A 19,627-nucleotide genomic window follows, 5' to 3' on the forward strand; every position below is an offset into this window, starting at 1 on the left:
GAGGGTTTTTTTTTTTAAAAGATAAGTATATGATAAACACTAACCCTTAGTGTGTCATCCATCCTAGGGCGAGGACATGAGGAATTATGAGGAACATGACTGAAGTAAAGATACAAAGGGATGAGATCATGGACCCATTTCAGTATTTTAATAAAGAGGGGATAAAAATCCCTGCAATAGAAGACAGTGGCTTAGTAACAGAGAAAGCCGAAACTGCTCAGAGAATCCTCTCAAACTAATCTTAAAATAGTTCCTCAAAACCAGTGAAGTCACAGAACCAACAAGGAGACAGAGAGAGCATCTCTCCTATGGAAAATAACTTGAAGGGTAGACAGAGAAAGTTGACTTTTATAGGATAAGGGGGAACTGGAAGTAAAAACTGCACACAGAGGAGTACTGGCCAATCACTCTCCACCTACTATACCAGGTTTTGAGCTTGGGTATAAACTAACTTTGGGATCCTGGGACCCTCCCTAAGCCAACAGCAGAGCATTCCACACCATAAAACCACTCCCTAAAATCTCATGCCCTGGCACTAACTCACTGTGAGACTCTAAGGTCCCTAGCATTTGGCCCTTTCAAGTTTGCATTGTGGTGAAGCCACTAGCCCCAGGGCAAACTAAGTCCTACAAACCATCAACAGAAGAGAAAGAGTCATCAGTTTTCAGAACTCCCAGGTCACAGGCAAAAAAAGCTGGGAAAATGAGCAAACAGCAAAAGAAACACCTAGCCATAGAAAATTTTTATGGAGAGAAAGCACAAATTTACCAGGGAACAGTGAGAGCAAAGCAACCACATGCAAAACTTCAAAGAAAAATGGGAATTGGTCTCAGGCACTGGAAGAGCTCAAAAGGGAATTCAAAAAGTGGAAAAAGAGGCACAAAAACACAATGAAGAAAAGTTTTCTAAAAAAACAGAACTGACCTCCTGGAAAAAGAGGTAAAATAATCTAATGAAGAAGAAGGTTTCAAGAAAAGTAGAATGGACCAAATGGAAAAGGAGGATCAAAAGGTCAAGAAAGAAAATCAGTCTTTAAAAAATAGAATCAAACAAATATAAGTTAATTACTTCATGAGACTTCAAGAAACAATAAAACAAAATTTTTAATGAAAAATAGAAGAAAATATGAAATATCTAATTGAAAAAACAATTGACCTCAAAAGCAGATTAGGAGAAACAATCTAAGAATTATTGGACTACCTAAAAATCATGATTTAAAAAAAGATGACATCATATTACAGGAAATTACCAAAGAAAACTGCCCTAATATTTCTAAACAAGAGTATAAAATAGAAATTGAAGGAATCCACAGATAACCTCCAACAATAAATCCCCAAATGACAATATTCCAGGAATATTATAGCTCAGTTAAAGAGTTTCCAAGCTAAGGAGAAAAGCAATCAGCCAGAAAGAAATAATTCAAATATCATGGAGCTCCAGTGAGGATCACACATGATCTGGCAGCCTCTACATTGAAGAACTGGAAGGCTTGAAACATATGTTCCAGAAAACAAAGGAACTGAGTTTAAAACCAAGAATCATCTTCCCATCAAAACTAACTATATTCTTTCAGGGGAAAATATGGTCATTTAATAAAATAGAAAATTTCCAAGCATTCCTGAAGAAAAGATCAGACTTAAACAGAAAACCTGATGTCCAATTACAAAATTCAAGAGAAGTATAGAAATGTAAATAAGAAAGAGAAAAACTCAAGGGACTCAATAAGGCTGAATTGTTTATATTCCTAGATAGAAAGATAATAGTTTTAACTCTTAAAATTTTTGCCATTATCATAGTAGTTAGAAGAAGTATACACAAGTGCAGAGTATGATAGCAAACTGCTTAGGATGATATGCCCCCCAAAAATCTAGGGGTGAAAAAGAGGATTGCATTGAGAGAAATGGGGAGAGGTAAAATGGGGAAAATTATATTACATAAAGATGTGTGGAGCAAAAAACTATTATAGTGGAATAGAGAATAAAGGTGATGATATGTACTACTTAAACTTTACTCTCATTGGAATTGGCTGAGAGAGAGAGAGAATAATAGACAGATTTATTGGGGACAGAATCCTATCTTACCCTATAGAGAAGTAGAAGGGAAATAAGAAAGAAAGTGATAGGAAGGGGAGTATTATAAGGGTGGGGGAATGGATGTGTGTGATTAAAAGTAAAACATTTGCATGGAGGGATGGAAGAAAGTGCGGGATTAAAGGAGGAAAACAGGATGGAGGGGATTACACAGATGGTAATCATAAGTGTGAATGTAAATGGGATGAACTAATTCATAAAATGGAAGGAGATTGCAGAGTGGATTAAAAAACAATCCTATGATATGTTGTTTATAAGAAAGATATTTGAGGCAGGTAAATTCTTACAAAATAAAGATAAGGGGATGGAACAGAATCTTTTGATCAACTGAGATAAAAAAATCAGGAGTAGTGATCATGATCTCAAACAAAGCAAAAACAAAAATAGATCTGATTAGAAGAGATAAAGAAGGTAATTGCATCTTGATAAAAAGGTAGTATAGACAATGAAGCAATATCAGTACTTAACATATATGCACCAAATAGTGTAGCCTCTAGGTTGTTAAAGGAGAAACTAAAAAAGTTTAAGGAGGAAATGGACAGTAAAACTCTATTAGTGGGGGACTTCAACTTTCCCTTATCAGAACTAGATAAATTTAACTAAAAAATAAACAAGAAGAAAGTAAAGGAAGTGAATGAAATTTTAGAAAAGTTAGATTTAATAGATATCTGGAGAAAATTGAATGGTGATAAAAAAGGAATATACCTTTTTTCCAGCAGCACATGATACATACACAAAAATTTACCATGTACTAGGGTATAAAAACTTTACAACCAAATGCAGAAAAGTAGAAATAATAAATGCAACTCTTCCAGGTCATAATGAAATAAAAATTTAATCAATGAGGGTTCATGAAAAGGCAAATTAAAAATCAATTGGAAACTAAATAATTTAATTCTTCAAAACAGGTGGGTCAAAGAACAAATCACAGAAATAATCACTGATTTCATTAAAGAGAATGACAATGAGGAGACAACATATCAAAATTTATGGGATATAGCCAAAGCAGTACTTAGGGAGAAATTTATATCCCTGAATGCTTATATCAATAAAATACAGAAAAAGCAGATCAGTGAATTGGCATGCAACTAAAAAAAGAACTGGAAAAAGAACAAATTAAATTCCCTAATTAAAGACTACATTGGAAATCTTAAAAATCAAAGGAGATATTAGTAAAATTTGAAGTAAAAAAACTATCAAACTAATAAATAAGATTAGCAATTGGTTCTATAAAAAAACAAATAAAATAGAGCATTGGTTAACTTGATTAAAAAAAAGGAAAGAAGAGGGGGAAGCTGGGTGGCTCAGTGGATTGAGAGTCAGGCCCAGAGATGGGAGGTCCTGGGTTCAAATCTGACCTCAGATACTTTCTAGTTGTGTGACCTTGGGCAAGTCACAACTCCCATTGCCTACCCCTTCCCGCTCTTCTGCCTTGGAGCCAATACACAATATTGACTCCAAGACAGAAGGTAAGGGTTTAGAAAAAAAAAAGAAAGAAGATAAGTTACCAATATCAAAAAAGAAAAGGGCAAATTCACCTCCAACAAAAAGGAAGTTAAAAGTAATAATTAGAAACTATTTTGTCCAATTATGTGACAATAAATATGACAATCCAGGTGAAGTGGATGGATATTTACAAAAACATAAATTACATAGATTAATGAGAGAGGAAATAGAATATTTAAATAGTCCCATCTCAGAAAAAGAAGTCGAACAAGCTATCAATGAACTCCCTAAGAAAAAAAGCTACAGGACCAATCTACCCACTTGTGGATGCACAAGGAATTCTACCAAACATTAAGGGACACTTAATTTCAATATTATATAAACTATTTGCCAAAAATAAGCAAAATCTCTGCCATATTTCTGTCTAAAGGTGGGATAGGCAGTGAATCTGGAGGTGAGCAGGAGAAGGCTCTCTCTCTCTCTTATATCATTTAGTGAATTTTTTAATTGAAATCAGCATCACTGGTATTAAAGACATTGGTAATAACCAATTTTTCAAGGACAATGCCTTAACCCAAAGAAATGGAGATCAAAGGTGGAATTTTAGGAAAGGTAATAAAGGAAGCCTTTTTTGGCGGAGTGAAGGGTAAAGGGAACTCATAAAGATATTTTAGGGGGCAGCTAGATGGCTCAGTGGATTGAGAACTTCCTAGCTGTGTGGCTCTGTGCAAGTCACTTAACCTTCATTGCCTAGCCCTTATTTCTCTTCTGTCTTGGAACCAATAAACAGTATTGATTCTAAGGCAGGAGGTAAAAGTTTAAAAGAAAAATAAAAGATAAATTTTATGCAAAATACACAGTAACCATTAATCAAATTTGAGTCATTGATAATAAATTAATCCATAAGTATAGGAGTCCCAGGTCAAATACTTATCCTCCTCATAGAGTTTAAACCCGCTAGGGGGAGATAGTAGATATTCATAGAAGTGTGTACAAAATAAGCATAAAGCACTTTTGGAGGCAGAAGCATCTGGAGTAAATCCAGGAAGGCTTCCTGTAGGAGAACAAGTTTGAGCTGAATTTTAAAATGTAGAATTATTATTATTCCCAGCATCATGAAAAATCAATCCATGCAGGCAGCCATTTATATTACCTCTGTCAAGGACCAGCCCTGGAAGCAAATTTAGGATAAATTAAAGAAAGTACTTGATGGAAAATGTGCCATAATGCTGCTCAATCTGCAAACTTGAAATGCTGAATTAAATCAAAAGTAATTGAACTGAATTGATTACAAGTCCCAAAAGAAGGATTCAGGATGAAAATATAAATATATTTTTTAAAAAGTTCAAATAAATTTATGAATGACAGATCTCCAAAGGGTTACTCATTGAAATTATGCTGTTGAGAGTTGTCCTTGATCTTTGACATCAAGGTGGGCAAGGGAATCCATTCTCCATATATCCGTTGGGGTTGTTGCAGGTCATGCTTGACTCAAGCCAGTCCTTGGCAGTTTTGATTTCACATTAAGAGGAAATGAGATAGTCATGGGACATTTGACCTCTAACAAAAGAAGGTTTACTTGGCTATAGCAGGGAGGGTACACTGCATTGATTCACCTGAGTGCATCAGCTTTCTCTCTTTGTTTCCCATTAGAGTGCTCTTAGGTCAAGCATCAGTGCTACCTAAAGTTCATTGGCTTTTTGCATTCAAGAAAATAGGAAGCCACGTCAATAGCCTGAGCCTCATTCTTGAGCCAAATAAATGTGGAGGACTGCTTCAATACTTAAACAAACAAACAAACAAAAATCCCTTATTTTCTGTCCTAGTAACAATCCTAAAACAGAAAGGTAAGGACTAGGTAAATGGGGTTAAGTGACTTGCCCAGGGTCACACAGCTAAGAGGTGTCTGAGTCTGGATTTGAACTTAGATCCTCCTGATTTAGACCCTGTCTCTCAATCCACCGAGTCACTTAACTGCCTGTTTCAATACCTTTTAAGGAAGGAAGGAAACAAATATTTATTAAGTGCCTAGGTGCTTTATAAATGTTATTTCCTCTGATCCTCATAACAACCTGGGGAAGTAGGTGCTATTGTTATCATCCCCATTTTGCAGTTGAGGAAATGGAGGCAGATAGAAGCTAAGTGACTTGTTCAGAGCAGATGGCCGCCAGTCAGTGTCAAGAGACTGGATTTGAACTCAGGTTTTTCTTACTCCAGTACCACAGCTCTATCCATGGTACTACCTAGTGGCATAGGAAAAACTAGCTGAACCTGCATGAAGTGGGAAATTAGGATGTTGCTTCCACCAGAGTTGCAAGGGATTATATGAACCCAGGATCTGCTCCAGTCCACATTTTTCTCCATCCTCATCTTCTCATTGTAGTCTCACCACCTGCTTTCCTTTCTCACATTAAAGCTTTAAAACTTGCTGGTTCAGAAGATGGATACACTGGGTAGGAGCTGAGTGTGGCATGGGTCTCTGGGACGGGGTCCCAGAGGTAGTTTCTTGCTGAGGGACCAGTTACAAATAATGTCCTTAACTTTGAAGTCTTCAAATTGAATGACATTGGTGTTTTAGAAGGAAAAGGGAAGAGGATAAACATTTATTAAGCACCTACTATGTGCTAGACACTGTACTAAATGCTTTGCAAATAATATCTCATTTAAATCTCCCAACGACCCTGAGAGGTAGATGCTGTTATTATGTTCATTTTATAGGTGAGGAAACTGAGGTAGACTTCTGTTAAGTGATGTGCCCATTATTAATATAGTTAATAAGTATCTGAGGGCAAATTGTAACTCATCTTTTATTGTATTTTTTTAAACCCTTGCCTTCTGTCATAGAACCAATGCTACATATAAATTCCAAGGCAGAAGAGCAGTAAGGGCTAGACAATGGGGGTTAAGTGACTTGCTCAGCTAGGACACACTGCTAGGAAGTGTCTGAGGTCAGATTTGAACCTAGGACCTCTTATCTCTAGCCTGGCTCTCAATCCACTGAGTTGCCCAGTCTCCCAGCTCAGGTCTTTTAGAAGATAATATCTCCCTCTTTTGGAAAGGGAGGTTTCTGGTTAAGGACAAGCTATTTTATGGGTCATTGGGTCAGATGGTTTTGTTAACTGTTTCTGTAATCAGAGTGAGAGGCTTTCTGGGCCTAACAAAGAACCTGAACATCAATAACACTTAGAAAAAGACAGTCCTGTTCAGGTACACTGACTCTGAAGGCTTCTCAAGCCCCAAGTTCTATACTACTGAGCTGTCCAAGCTGAGCATGTAGGGAATGGATGCAAGAAGAGCAGGACATACTCAAAAGGGCAGTGGGGAGGGAGCTGGCAGTTCTGCATTCAAATTTTGACTTGACTACTTACAAATTGTTTGAGCTTAATTTCCTATGATATAATACTTAAATGGGCAGCTAGATGGCAAAGTGGATAGAGTACTGAGCCTGGAATCTTTCTGAGTTCAAATCTGGCCTCAGATATTTACTATCAGTATGATCCCAGGCAAGTCACTTAATCTTGTTTGCCTCAGTTTCTTCATCTGTAAAATGAGCTGGAGAAGGAAATGGCAAATCACTCCAGTAACTCTGCTAAGAAAACCCCAAATGGGGTTGTAAGGCATCAGATGCAACTGAAAAGTGAAAAAATAATAATATTTAAAATACCGCATATGCTGTGCTATAAATATGTGGGCATTATTACAAGGAACACTCAGGTTCTGACTCCCTGAAATAATCCTAAAGGCATGTCTTTCTTCAAATCAATTCAACTCAATGAATAGGCCCTGAAGAAAATACAAAGAAGAAGGGATAGCCCTCAAGGAGCTGCAGAGTCAAGACGTGTAACCTCTAGTTATAATAGTCCTTTTCTGTATATGATATCTCCTCCAGCTTCTCCCCACCAAGGAAAATGGAAGCTCCACAACAGCAAGCTTCTTTCATTTTTCTCTTTGTGCCACCAGCACTTAGCACTGTACCCCAAAAATAGTAGGCAGATAACGAATGTTTGTGGAATTGCATTTGGACAAGTTAACTTCTAACAACAGAAATGGAGGATGGTTTTTTTTTTTAACCCTTACCTTCCATTTTAGAATCAATATTATGTATTGGTTTCAATGCAGAAGATCAGTAAGGGTTAGGCAATGAGAGTTGAGTGATTGCCCAGGATCAAATGGCAAGGAAGCATCAAGGATAGATTTGAGCCTGGGACTTCCCATCTCCAGGCCTGGTTTTCTATCTGCTGAGCCATCCAGTTGCCCCAGAAATGGTTTTAAGTGGGGAATGGATCTTTTCTTGTGAGCCATACAGCCTGAGCAAAGGCAGAGCCACTGAAATGGTGAGACTGGGCTTTCTAAGCAACCATGGAATCAAGAGGCTTGGAGTTGATTCCTGTCTCCAGCACAAGCTGTCTGTGTGATCTGGGAAATCGATTAATCTTTCTGTGCCTCCAATTTCTTGTCCGTAAAATGAAGAATTGGGCTAATTCTAATTGGGTCTGTACAATCCTCAATTGCCTCTCTAGGCAGAAAGGACAAGCCATGTCTTCTAGTGGATAGAGCAATTGTACCCAGTTGATTTTTTTTTTTAATCTTACTAGTCTTTTGGTACGTGAGGCAATTTTATGCCATGTTTCCTTGAGAGCTGGCAAGTCTCCTTGGCAGAATTATGAAATGCTCACTTTATCTTCTCATGCTCCAGAGCCTTCCTCTATTAAAAGCTACTTCTAGGGAAGGATCTGATAAATCTATTTACTCTATGGCTGCTGAGAATTCAGTTTGGCTTGTTCCAGGAGTTTTCGCATTTTAACAGACATCATAATTTTAGTCAAAGGAGTAAGCTTGTAATTTTAGAATTCCAGGTATCAGTCAGGAGACAGGGTGGGGATGGAGGGTGTATGTTTTTTGGGGGATGGGTGGGAAGCAAATAACCCCTTTTAGAGCCAGGCCTGGAGTTAGGAGATCTTGCTTCCTTACTACCTGTATGACCCTGGGCAAGGCACTTATCCCCATTGCCCAGTCCTTACCACTCTTCTGTCTTAGTGGTGGTTCTAAGACAAGGTAAGGGTTTAAAAACACCAACCTAACCCTGCCTGATGATTCAGGACCGGAGTGAGGAAGTGTTGATGTAATAACACATGCATATTTGGGGATACTGGATCTTTCTATTTCCTCTTTGTTCATCTGGGGACTCAGCCCCAGAGCATCATTTTACCACAGATCAGTATCTGGTTTAGCACAGGAAGCAAGCAGCAAAGATAACAGCTATCTGGCGATATAGACCAGATCTGGCTTTCAATTCTAACTCTGTGGCTAATTTGCTATGTGATCTGGGGCTTTGGTTTCCTCATCATTAAAATGGGGAGGGGATATTATCTCATTCTAACTTTACAGAGGTATTGTCAGCTAGCTGTATTCTAATAAAAAAGAAGGGCTAAGTTTAAAATCCTTGGAGATCTGTTGCATATCAGAGTTGGTCATAAAGGGGAAATAAGGCCATCTCTCTGGAGGAAAACTTATGTGTAAATAGAACTAGGGAGAAGATGTGTGCAAGGAGTTCCCAGTAAGGAAACTCCCTTCACCAATGCAGATTGGCATCTTTTCTGCAACTTCTAGTCTTAGAGTTATCTAGAACGAGAAGTTAAATGACTTGCCAAGGTGATAGCGATTATGATTCAGAGGCAGGACTTGAACTTGGAATTTGCTGGTGGTAAGGTTGGCTATCCATCCAATATGCTGTGTTGCCTCTAATTTGTAAAAAATTAGATTATTAGTGTTATAGTGCACAGTTTAACATGGTACCTGCAAGTCTCTCTGTCTGTCTGTCTGTCTGTCTGTCTGTCCTTCTCCTTCCCTCCCCCATTGGGGGCAACTAGGTTGCTCAGTGGATACAGAGCCAGATGCTTCCCTACTGCCTTTTTGGCCCTGGGCAAGTCACTTAATCCTTATTGCCTGGTCCTTATCATTCTGCCTTAGTATTGATTCTAAGACAGGAGAGCAACAAGAACTAGGCAATGGAAGTTAAGTGACTTTTCCAGGGTCACACAACTAGGGATTTTCTGAGGTCAGATTTGAAAAGTACCTCTTGACTCCAGGCTTGGCATTCTACTTACTGGGCTTCCTAGATGTCCCAAGTCCATACATTTTTGGGTGCTAGAATGTGGTAGTTGTTTTATAAGAGTTTACTTTGTCTTAGTCCTTTCATCTTTAAAGCAAGGGAGATGGATTAAATCAAGCATTCCCAACTTTTTTTGGGTCATGGACCCCTCTGGCAGACTGGTAGAACTCATGGGCTCCTTCTCAGAACAATATTTTTATGGGAGTAAACTGAAATACATAGTATTACAAGGGAAGTCAATTATACTAAAATAGTTGTTAAAGTATTAAAGGAAAATTAATTGGCCCTATGTTAAGAACGTCTGGATTAGGTGATCTCTAAACTTCTTTCTAGTTGCCTAGGCCTGGAGTCAGGAAGACCTGAGCTCAAATTTGATCTCAGACACTGTGTGACCCTGGATAAATCACTTAACCTCAGTATACCTAATCCACTGGATAAGGAAATAGCAAAGGACTGTAGTATCTTTGCCAAGAAAGCCTCCTACAGGGTCACAAAGAGTCAGACAGGACTGAACAACAATCTTTCTAGTCCTAAATCTTGTGGGAAACTGTGTATACAACTGATAAAGTCAGTTTACTGCTCAACCTTCTTTTTTTTTCCTTTGCCCCTCCTTTCTGGCTGCTCAAATATTTCTTCATCCCTTCTCAGTCAAGCCCTACCCATCCTCTCCCTCCTCCTCCCACTAGACAATTCATATTTACCTTCTGGTTGGATCAAATTCCTTGTAGAGATAAGAGAAGATGCAGCCCCAGCCTCAAGAGCCTTGCTCTCCCTGCAGAGCCTTGTCTCCTTCCTCCCTAGCTCAGCCTTGCCATTCCTTACCCTCTCTCCAGTTCAGGGTACCAGAACGTGCTAAGCCTGTGTCCCCCTGCCTGGGGTAGGCTTTGTCTTTGCCCACTGTCTCTGTCCACACACCATTTTTGCCATCCTTGGTGCCCCTCTTGTCTCTTTGCTTATCCTGGAGCCTCCTTTTTGCACCCTCTGTGGTTCTGTCTTTTGCCTATCCTTGGTTCTGTTCAGATCCTGGCGGGCTTCCTCATGTCCACATTCTTGTCCCTTTCTGATCGCAACAGTGGATATTACACATTCCTAGCCTGGCAGTCAATGATGCAAAAAAGAACAGAATGTCCTGAGCCTTCACCCATCCCCCAAGGCTCACCTTGGCTCTTGCCCAGCAAAGCCAGTGTCTAGGAGGAGGAGGGAGAAGGGAAGAGATGGTCAGGGCGAAGGCAAGGGGAGGGGTGGATCAAGGAAGGGTTACCCACATTAACCAGCAGGGAGAGGATAGCTCACATTCTCCTAAAGCTTCCTCCCCCTGCCTCAGGCAGAGCTGAACAGTCACCCACCTTAAAAGATGCTCTTCTCCATTCCACCCCTAGTGAGGAATCTTCCCTCTTATTCCCGAAGGCAAATTTCATTTCAATCTTTACTTGCCTAGTTTCCAGAAGCTGAGGAGACAGTGCCTGTTGTAGTCTCCCTTCCCTTCTAATCCCATATGCCCCTAACCACTAATCTCTGCAGCTGTCATCCTATTATTTCTGTCTTCTTCACTCTATCACCCCCTGGCTCATTTTTTACCCTATTGCCTGCTCCTTTCCTAATCCTTTCATCCTTTTTCCTCCTTTCTCTTTATCTACTTCCTCTTTCTCTCTCTGTACACTCGATTCTTTGGGTTTCCCTGTCCCTTACCACTTGTGAGACCATGGGCAAGTTGGTGTATCTCTCTGGGTCTTAGTTCCCTCATTTGGAAAAATGAAAGGGGTTGGGGCAGCTAGATAGCACTGTGAATAGAGCACCAGGTCTGGAGATGGGAGGTCCTGGGTTCAAATGTGACCCCAGACATTTTCTAGCTGTATGACCCTGAGCAAGTCATTTAATGCCTTTTGCTTATCCTTTGCCCTTCTGCCTTAGAGTTGTTACTAAGACAGAAAGGAAGGGTTATAAAAGGAAAAAAATAAAAAAGAAGGGGCTTATTAGATATTTGATCTCTTCTAGTCCTCAATCCTGTGATGCTATGATCTATTCTATATCCCTTACCTCCCCTTCCTTCCTCTGGCCCTTGCCCCCCTCAATTCAAAGTTCCAGTTCTGTTCCAGTCCCTTTTCTCTTTCCCTCTTTTTGTCTTGATCTCTTTTCTTCCTGGTAGTCCATTCCTCTCACTGTCTCTACCCCCAGACGCTCTTGGCCTCCCCCAAACTTAGTTTACAAGGCTCTGGGATTTGGGTTCTCCATTCCATGCCCATCTCCCTCCCCACCAGTCCAGGCTCCTCCTCTGCTCCTCCCCCTGCCCTGCTCACCTTTAATTGAGATGCTAATAAGGCTTCTGTCACTTCCATCCTGGGCGGGTCGGCCGGCTGGGCCACTGCACCTGTCAGGTGAGGGGGAGGAGAGACCCAGCTGCCAGATTCAACTGGAAAGAAACCAGTCCCTGCCTAACTACTGCTTGGGAGTAGGCAGTGGGAGACAGCTCAGACCTCCTGGAACCCACAGCCCCAGAGGTCAGAAAGAAAGCTGAGACTTAAGTCCGAGTGGGCAACAGAGAGACAGAGAAAGAGGTGGAGATATTATAGACTAAAGGGGGAGAAGGGGGAAGGAAAAAAGGAGGAAGGGAGGGTGGGGAGAGATAGAGACAGAGACACAGAGAGAGAGAGGAAGAGAGGGAGTGAGAGAGAGAGGGGAAGAGAGGGAAAGAGAGAGAGGAAGAGAGAGTGATAGAGAAAGAAGAAGAGAGGGAGTGAGAGAGGAAGAGAGGGAGACAGAGAGAGGGAAAGCCAGAGAGAGAGTGATAGAGAGAGAGAGGAAGAGAGGAAGTGAGAGAGAGAGAGGGAGAGATGCAAAAATATAGTGAGGAAGAGACAGATAAACAAAGGGAAAGAAACAGAAGCAGATTAACCTGGAGTGAAAGAGACAGAAAAAAATAGAAAAAAACCCAGATAAAGTCAGGAGAACCTGAGACAGAAGAGAGGAACTAAAAAAAAAAATAGCCAGAAAACACTAGAAAAGCACCCATTCTGAAGATCAGAAAACAACTTCTAGAGAAGGAAGAATTTAACTAACTACTCTCCGACTGGAGCTAACCTGCTTAAACCAGCAAATTAGCTGGTTCCAGAGGAAAAGGAGGGAAGGGTGGGTAAGTGAAGAAAGGAGTGAGATTCCCCACTCTCCTGCTCCTCTCTTCACCATTCCAGGAGGTTTGATCCCACTCCCAGTCTGGGGAAAGAAAAAGAAGGCTCTAGATTGATGATAATGGAGGTAGGCAAGTCAATAGCCTAGTTCTGACTCTCACTATCTACTCCTAATCCAAGGCCCCATGAAGGAGGAAAAACTTGAGCATGAGGGGCAACACCCCGAGCCTGGAGGACCCTTGGAGGAGGAGAAGGAGGAGGAGGAGGAGGAAGAGGAGGAGGAGGAGGGCCTGATCGAGTTCCACCGTTCTTACCGAGAACTCTTCCAGTTTTTCTGCAACAATACCACCATCCATGGAGCCATCCGATTGGTTTGCTCGAAGCACAATCGAATGAAGACAGCCTTCTGGGCTGTGTTGTGGATATGCACCTTCAGTATGATGTACTGGCAATTTGCCCTGCTGTTTGGGGAATACTTCAGCTACCCGGTTAACCTTAACATCAACCTCAATTCTGACAAGCTCGTCTTCCCTGCAGTCACTGTCTGCACTCTCAACCCGTACAGGTCAGTCTGCCCTTTCTCTCCCTAGTTAAACCATAGAGATCTAATCTCATCAGACAGAAGGACAACCTGCTACCCCCTGGGCCATAGACAGATCTTAATTCCCCGGGTGGAGTGGCCGATGACACTCAGATCTTAACTTGTAGACTGACCCCGGAATCAGCTAGAGATAAGTCCTGTTTACCGTTTACCTGTCACTCTTTCCAACTCCCCCTGCAACCTGTTCTGGTCAGCAGTGAGTGGATCTGGGTTCAAATACTGACTCTGATGCCCATTAACTGTGTTATACCACACCTCCCATTCTCTCCTCCCCCCCCCCCCCTTCTTAAACTAAGAAGAGACTAGGAGGAGAAACTCTAATCTTAAAAGGGAAATGGATGAGAAAGGGTGGTAGGAACTGGAGGTAAGTGGTGGTGGCTGGTAGAAGCTGGCCTGTCTTACTCCTTTGGGGTGTGGATTTCTTTAGAGGAGGGTGAGAGTGGGTGGATCTGGGACTCCACATCGAGCCCACTGGTCGAAAAGAGGAAGGAAAGGGAATGGGAAATGGTTGCCAAAAGCCTAGGAGAATAGCAGAAGGAGAATGGAAGAGCAAAAAAGTTTCTTTCTTAATGTCTGCTTGCTTCAAAGGATCATGCTAAGATGGACTCAGAAGAGGTTGATCTCAACTTGTCATTATTGGTTTAGTCATTTTTGAGTTGTGTTTGACTCTGTGACCTCTTTTGGAGTTTTCTTGGCAAAGGGTGGTTTTCCATTTCCTTCTCCAGATCATTTTACAGATGGGGAAACTGAGGCAAACAGGATTAAGTGAGTTGCTCAGGGTCACACAGCTAGTGTCAGTGGCTAGATTTGAACTCAGGAAGAGGAGTCTCTGTGACTCAAAGACAATGAGCTACCTAATAGCCATCCCAATTTATAGTATTCCAATAAATCCTTATGGTGTTGCTTCCCAGATAACAGTTCTTCCTATGACTTCTCTCTCCTTCAATTTTTCTGTCCTTTGTCATATGATATGATATCTTATTGGAGCCCCTTCATCCATTTGAAACTTATCTCCTCACGATGACCCTTCCATCTCCTCTAAGCCCTGTCCCCCATGACCCCTTTATTCTCTTTCATAAGTCCATCCCATGACCCAGTTTGTCTGGAAGTTTTTGAGCTCTGCAATTTCCCAACACCAATTTTTTATTTGCCCTAAGGCTCTCGGGCTGCTAGGGAATAAGACGGTGGTCAGGAGATGCACACACACACACACACAAACAATTTATATGAACTCATTCAGCAAATACATTTTAAAGGCCTGCTCTTTACCTGGCCCACAATAAGATCTTGTGTATACATAGGATTTTGTTTTGGGGTGTGTATATCCATCTATAGCTATTCTGAGGGTGGAGGTCTGAAGGTGGTGAATTTTTGGGGGAAAACTTTAATTAATGAATTTAGACTATTTTCCCATGGTTACAAGATTGGTGTTCTTTCCCTCCCCTCCTCTCCCTGTTCCCCCTCCCCCCCCCAATTCCACTGGGTTTCACATGGGGTGATCACTTAGAGTCTACATCCTGAAGGTGGTGAATTGTTATGGGCAGGTAGGTGGCAATCCTGGTAGGACAGGGCTTTTGTTATGTCTCCAGCAAGTTCACTGGGCTCTAATGGATTGGAGAGAGGGGCAGGTAGGTAGAGCAGGGGATAGAACCACGGGGCCTGGAGTCTGGAAGACCTCAGTTCAGATCTGACCTCAGATACTTCTTAAATAGTTAGCCCTGGGCAAGTTACTTAACCCTATTTTTGCCTCAGTTTCTTCATCTGTCAAAGGAGCTGGAGGAGGAAATGGTAAACCATCCAGTATCTTTGCCAGGAAAACCCCAAATGAGTTGGACATGATGGAAAGGACTGAACTGGACACTTTTAGGCTGGTCTCCTCTTGCTATCCCAACCTGGTGCTTTTTTGTTCCTCAATTGCCCAGCTCATTCTTTCCAAAATCTAGACTAGGGTCCTTAACACTTTGCCGCTTGGGATGGAGGGAATGGACTAGTGCAACTGGCTCTGGATGCAAATTTGGCCAAATGGACTTCCAAGAAACCCGCTTAGCCCGAGAGAAAGGGGGAAATTGGAAGGCGTTGTTAAATTCGAGTGTTTGTTGTTGTACAAATAAATGAAAGTGGCCGGTGATCTGTCACTTCTTGAATGCTTGGGGATTTATTGCGTACTCTTCTAGGTGGGGGCGGGGAGAGAATACAAAGAACTTTTGGGTTTGTGCCCTCCAGGAAGTTACCACCTAGTCGAGGAATCAAAACCTACACCTAAAATGTTAAATAACAATACCAACCTGCGTAGATTTCAAAATAGGACTTAAGTGCTCCCGGAGTTTGAATAAGGGGAGGGAAGAGATCGTAGGGGGCTGGGAGAGTCCCAAACAGCTTCCCGGAGGAAATGGAATCTGGCCTTGGAAAGACCTTCGGGCTTGGGAAAGGTGCAGAGGGAGAGGGAGGGGGAGTCATTCCTGACCGGGGGAGTGGTGTCCCTCAAACCCGAGGAGCGCAAATATGCCGGGAGAACAATGACTCCAGTCAATGAAACCGGGGAGATGAGAGGAGGCTGAGATCGGAGTTGAGGCGGAGGAGAGGGAGAGAATAAGGGAGGGAAGGAAGGACAGGAGAATGTGTCCGTGTCGGAGCATGGATGGCATCTTGGCTTGGCTGGCGAGGCCGGAGAGAGAGGCAGAGTAGGGAGGGGCAGGTTTAGACTGGTTGTATGGGTGATGACCGGGGCCTGAATCAGAGCTTAGTGGAAGGAGCAAGAGAGGGAGGGAGCTAGGAGAGACAGCACTGGCGAAAAAGGAGTAGAATGTGGTCATGGATGGAATATGGAGATAAAGAGGGCGAGGAGCTAGAGTGGATAACTGTGTGTGTATGGGCACGCAGAACCTGGTTTTTCAATACATTCCAAACGAATCCGCCTCTCACCCGATAGCTTGCGCTTGGAGAGCTGAGAGTTGACCAAAGGCAGTTCAGGAAGTTGATGGAAGTAGGGGGAAATCGTAGAGCTGAGAGAAGAGGCAAGAGTTTAGGAAGCCAGAAGACTGGGGAGGAAGTTATTTCAGCAAGGGTTTTGGTCATAGACATTCTTTGTAATCTCAAAGAAGAGACCAGGCGTGCTCGATTTCCACTGAAATCAAAGCAAAAGGTAGTTATTCCCTAGCAGTCAGAGAACCTTACGGCAAATTTAAGGAAGAAGAGGGTGGGGTGGGAGGTCCTTAAGGCAATGAAATGGGATGCCAAGGGAGTTCTAAGTGCCTTTTTGTTTGTTTGCTTTTCTGGAAAGAAGGACTGAGAGGCTCAGGAAGCAGGAGGAGGGAGTTGAGAACTCGATGGAGCAGAAGTCCCTAAAAGAGAAAAGAGAAGGGGAGAATCTCTAGTCATTGACAAGACCATGATTTGGACACCTACCAACCTGTGTAGGGCTTTATACTTACAGTCATTATATGTCCCAGATATTCTGAATCAGGATCAATTTTGGGGGGAAAAATTGGAAGTTGAAAAAAAAAACTCTAACCTTCTGGTTAGACTCAATACTGTATATTAATATTAGTTCTAGGACAGAAGAGTGGTAAAGGCTAGGCAATGGGGGTTAAGTGACTTGCCCAGGGTCACAGAGTTAGGGAAGTGTCTGAGGTCAAATTTGAACCCAGGACCTCCCATCTCTGGGCCTGACTCTCAACCCCCTGAGGCATATAGCTGCTGCCCCTCCCAAATGGAAGTTTTGCCAAAGAATTATCTTTTGTTGGACAACCAGGCAAGTTTTTATATAATAAAAAAAAAGAACTTAAAATATACAATATTTTATTTTCCTCCAATTACATGGAAAAACAATTTTTGACATTTGTTTTCTAAAATTTTCAAATTCTCTCCCTCTCTTCCTCTCTCTCCCCTGAGAGGGTAAGCAATTTGATCTAGGTTATACATGTGCAATCATGCAAAACACATTTCCACATTGGTCATGTTGGGGAAGAAAACATTAAAAAAAGAACACAAGAAAATAAATTGAAAAATAGGATGCTTTAATATGTATTCAGATGCCATCAGTTCTTTCCCTGGAGATGGGTAGTATTTTTTCATCATGAGTCCTTTGGAATTATCTTGGATTATTGTATTGCTGAGAATAGTTACATCATTCATAGCTGTTTATACACTATTACTGTTATGGTGTACAATGAAGTGTTCCTTCCTCCCTCCCTCCATTTCTTCCCTCCTTCCTTCCTTCCTTCCTTCCTTCCTTCCTTCCTTCCTTCCTTCCTTCCTTCCTTCCTTCCTTCCTTCCTTCCTTCCTTCCTTCCTTCCTTCCTTCCTTCCTTCCTTCCTTCCTTCCTTCCTTCCTTCTTTCCTTCCCTCCCTCCCTCCCTCCCTCCCTTACCTTCCACCTTAGAATAAATATTGTGCATTGGTTCCAAGGTAGAAGAGCTGTAAGGGCTAGGGGTTAAGTGACTTGCCCAGGGTCACACAGCTTGGAAGTGTCTGAGGCCAGATTTGTAGAGGTTCTTAAATCTTTTTTGTGCCATAGACTTTTTAGTTTTCAAACTCTTACCATATGTCTTAGAATAGACACTAAATATTGGTTCCAACGTAGAAGATCCATGAAGGCTAGGGAACTGGGGTTTAGTGACTTGTATGGGATCACACAGCTAGGGAGTATCTTTGGTCAGATTTGAACCCAGGTCCTCCAGACTCTAGGTCTCATTCTTTTTTCCACTGAGTCACCTAGCTGCACCTTTGTCATAGATTTCTGTAAAATTGTTAATAATTTATAATCAGAAGAAATACTAAATTTCAGTTAAAAGTTAGTGAAAATGAAGGTATAATTTTTCTTTCCATACAAATTCAAGGACCCTCTGAAATCTTTTCACTAACTCCTTAGATAATTCCAAGAACTCTGGGGCCAAATGATTTTAAAATTATTTTCCATTTATTCCTTTCTACAATTCTGAGAACAAGGAGTCGCTTCTATTCATGTAAATATGAACAGAGAGACTCTTTCCACTTATTTTTAGTCTCTTGTTCTAAGGAATATTGGGTAGTCTCTTGATAGACTTCTTGTGATAAACTTATGTCTTTTCCAGGTACACTAAGATCCAAGAAGAGCTGGAAGAGTTGGATCGCATCACAGAGCAGACACTTTTTGAACTCTATAAGTACAACTCATCACGTATCCCCTCCAACAAGCCTCGTGCCCGGCGGGATCTCCTGAACACCCTACCCTATCCTTTACTGAAGATTCGGGACCCTCAGTCCCCTCATCATCACCGAGCCTCTGGGGTCCAGGAGAACAACCCTCAGGTGGATAAGAATGACTGGAAGATTGGTTTCATCTTGGTAAGACCTTGTTCAGGCTCTTGTCCTTGTCTACTCCCCTGGTTATTACACCCATTTCCAGGTCTCTTTGCTCCCCCTTCCTGCCCCCCAATCCCTGTTCCAATATCTTTCCTTGGTGAAATCCAATTTCCTGGTCCTATACACTCACTCATTTATTCTATTATCCAATGCATATTTATTGAACATTTGTTACATGAAATATATTGTACTGAATGCTACACATAGATGTATATACCAGGGAGTGCCTAGGTCATATAGTAGGTACTTCATAAAGGCTAGTTGCAAGGAGCAACTAGATGGACACTTTCTAGCAGTGTGACCTTGGGCAAGTCAACTTAACCCCCACTGCCTAGCCCTTATTGTTCTTTTGCCTTGGAACCAAAATAGAGTCTGAGTCAGAAGGTAAAGATTTTAAGAGAAATGAAAGTAACTCTTGGGATCTGAACCATATCAGAGCATTCGAGGGATGCTCTTTGAACCATTTAGGGATGGAACTGCTTCTTAGATCTTGCATGGTTAACTGACCTAAAAGGAATTCAAGACATATGAGAAAATAACTTAAAATTTTTTTTTATTAATAAGAATGATTTCCAGGTATCTCAGTTCTTCCCCTCCCCATACCATAAAAGGTATCACCTGGCAAACATATATGTGTATATATGCCTTTCATGTTTCCATTTTTCAGTTCATTTTCTGGAGGTGAAACATTCACAATTTATATTTCAAATATTGAATCTGTAGCTGTTTAGAATGTTCTCTTGCTTTTACTACTATCACTCATCATTATCTCAGACTTCTTTACAAGTTTAAAGAAATTAATTTGTGCATTGTTTCATTTGATGCAGTAGTATTCCATCACAATCATTTGCCACAATTTGATTCATCATTCCCCAATTGATGGGCATCCCCTCAATTTCTAGTTTTTTGC

At 41.5% G+C, this 19,627-nt stretch overlaps 1 protein-coding gene across 9 annotated transcripts in view; it reads left to right on the forward strand.

Moving 5' to 3' along the window:
- LOC100014763 (sodium channel epithelial 1 subunit alpha) overlaps positions 1-19,627 on the forward strand; it is a 158,362-nt gene that overhangs the window by 122,256 nt on the left and 16,479 nt on the right. For 6 of the 9 annotated variants that reach the window (XM_056799257.1, XM_056799255.1, XM_056799256.1 and 3 more), the window contains 2 exons: positions 12,954-13,338; positions 18,447-18,699. In XM_056799257.1, coding sequence (XP_056655235.1) covers positions 12,954-13,338; positions 18,447-18,699 — 638 coding nt within the window. Of the gene's footprint in view, positions 1-11,941; positions 12,204-12,953; positions 13,339-18,446; positions 18,700-19,627 lie in introns of those variants that run through there. The other 3 variants (XM_056799258.1, XM_056799260.1, XM_056799263.1) reach the window with 3 other exon arrangements.

The sequence above is a fragment of the Monodelphis domestica genome, chromosome 5, assembly GCF_027887165.1.
Source record: "Monodelphis domestica isolate mMonDom1 chromosome 5, mMonDom1.pri, whole genome shotgun sequence".
Taxonomy (NCBI): domain Eukaryota; kingdom Metazoa; phylum Chordata; class Mammalia; order Didelphimorphia; family Didelphidae; genus Monodelphis; species Monodelphis domestica.